The 2,500-nt window shown below is 39.3% G+C and overlaps 1 protein-coding gene across 1 annotated transcript in view; it reads left to right on the forward strand.

Annotated features, from left to right (window-relative positions):
• Positions 1–2,500, forward strand: part of LOC122258844 (uncharacterized) — a 62,047-nt gene that overhangs the window by 50,819 nt on the left and 8,728 nt on the right. The window contains exons 15-16 of the mRNA XM_086554417.1: positions 310–471; positions 1,282–1,427. Of these exons, the coding sequence (XP_086410543.1) occupies positions 310–471; positions 1,282–1,427 (308 nt within the window). The remainder of the gene's footprint in view (positions 1–309; positions 472–1,281; positions 1,428–2,500) is intronic.

Below are 2,500 nucleotides of genomic sequence, written 5' to 3' on the forward strand. Positions count from 1 at the left end.
GTATTGTTATGCAAAGTTGGATTCTCTATCTTATGTTTGAGTTGCCTTTGGAAGTATGTAATATAGAGGGGTTCTTTAATTGCTTTGACACCTAAATACGGGTAGTAAAGACCGTAGATTTATGGGGAAGGCATTTTTGATAACACTGTATATTAATTATTTACATGTTTATTCTTTACTTCTTTATTTCTTATTTGTTTATTCATTAAATTACTAGTTTATCCGTTTTATATTCATTCATTTATTTATTACCATCACTGTTTTATAATTGAAATTCATTCCTTAAATCTATTCCTTTTTTGCATTCAGGTGTATCGTCCTTCGAACACTTACTCGTAAGGGTTGAACTCCGTGTCGCTGTGTGGCTTGTGGCTTTCCTCACCCTAGTAGGCAATGTTACAGTGCTCGGAGGAAGGGGCCTTGCGAGGGGAGACAACAAGCTACTTTCTCTGTTTATAAGGAATCTGGCTGGTGAGTGCAACAACTATTGATTTTTCTTTCTCTCTTCCTCTCCTCTCTCTCTTTCTCTCTCTCTTTCTTTCTCTGTCTCTGTCTCTCTATCTCTCTATCTATCTATCTATCTATCTATCCCTCTCCGCCCTCTCTCTCTCTCTCTCTATCTATCTATCTATCTCTCTCTCTCTCTCTCTGTGTCTCTGTCTTTCTGTCTCTCTCTCTCTCTATCTATCTATCTATCTATCCCTCTCCGCTCTCTCTCTCTCTCTCTCTCTCTCTCTCTCTCTCTCTCTCTCTCTCTCTCTCTTCCTCCCTCCTTCTCTCTCTTCCTCCCTCCCTCTCCCTCTTCCTCCCTCCCTCTCCCTCTTCCTCCCTCCCTTTCTCTTTTCCTCTCTCTCTCTCTCTCTCTCTCTCTCTCTCTCTCTCTCTCCCTCTTCTCTCTCTCTCTCTCTCTCTCTCTCTCTCTCTCTCTCTCTCTCTCTCTCTCTCTCTCTCTCTCTTCCTCCCTCCTCTCTCTCTTCCTCCCTCCCTCTCTCTCTTCCTCCCTCCCTCTCTCTCTCTCTCTCTTCCTCCCTCCCTCCCTCTCTCTCTTCCTCCCTCCCTCCTTCTCTCTCTTCCTCAATCCCTCTCTCTCTTCCTCCCCTCCCTACCTCAATTTCACAGCCTATTTCCCTCAGTACACCCCCTTGTACCAACAGACAAAAAAAAGAAAAAAAAAGAAAAAAAAAACTTTTTATAACCCTCAGTACACCCCCCCCCCCCCTTTTTAACAAAAAATAAATAAATAAATAAAGAAATAAAAAACATTACTTTTTTTTCCCGCAGTTGCTGACCTCCTGACTGGCTTGTACCTCTTAGTCGTGGCGGTGAAGGACCTGGAGTTCAGGGCTGAGTACCATGAACACGCTTACTACTGGATGACCTCGTGGGAATGCACAATCACGGGCGTTCTTGCCATGACCTCCGCTGAGGTCAGTTTCAGTTTCAGATTTTGGAATTCGTTTAGAGGATAGGATTAGGAGGGATTGGGAAAGAAGGGATAGGGGATAGGAATGATTGGAAAAGAAGGAAGAGTGGATAGGAATGATTGGAAAAGAAGGAAGAGTGGATAGGAATGATTGGAAAAGAAGGAATAGTGGATAGGAATGATTGGGAAAGAAGGAATAGTGGATAGGAATGATTGGAAAAGAAGGAATAGTGGATAGGAATGATTGGGAAAGAAGGAATAGTGGATAGGAATGATTGGAAAAGAAGGAATAGTGGATAGGAATGATTGGGAAAGAAGGAAGAGTGGATAGGAATGATTGGGAGAGAAGGAATAGTGGATAGGAATGATTGGAAAAGAAGGAAGAGTGGATAGGAATGATTGGGAAAGAAGGGATAGTGGATAGGAATGATTGGGAAAGAAGGGATAGTCAATAGGAATGACTGGAAAAGAAGGGATAGTGGATAGGAATGATTGGGAAAGAAGGGATAGTGGATAGGAATGATTGGGAAAGAAGGAATAGTGGATAGGAATGACTGGAAAAGAAGGAATAGTCGATAATAATGATTGGTAAAGAAGGAACAGTGGATAGGAAGGATTGGAAAAGAAGGAACAGTGGATAGGAATGATTGGGAAAGAAGGAAGAGTGGATAGGAATGATTGGGAATAGTGGATATGATGTAGTCGAGCTAGTATGAGTAATGATTATGGTAATGATGATATGGATAAGAATGTGGATAATAGTGGTGATATTTATAATGATGATAATAATGATAGTAACAATAATTGATGATAATGATAATAGTAATATTATTACTCTCAATAAGAAGGATAATCATAACAATAACGATAATAATGATAATGATGATTATACTACCTACACCTATAATGATGATAGAGATAATAATAATGAAGAAAAAATGATTATATTAATCATTTAAATGATATTGCTAATGAAAATCATACTGGTATAAATAAGGAAAAGAATAATGAAAAGGAAAATGATGATGATAGTGAAAACGAAAGCGATCATGATAATAATAATGATAATGATTATTA

The sequence above is a fragment of the Penaeus japonicus genome, unplaced genomic scaffold (genome assembly GCF_977035675.1).
Source record: "Penaeus japonicus unplaced genomic scaffold, GWHDUDI00000001_assembly GWHDUDI00000029, whole genome shotgun sequence".
In the NCBI taxonomy this organism is placed as follows: domain Eukaryota; kingdom Metazoa; phylum Arthropoda; class Malacostraca; order Decapoda; family Penaeidae; genus Penaeus; species Penaeus japonicus.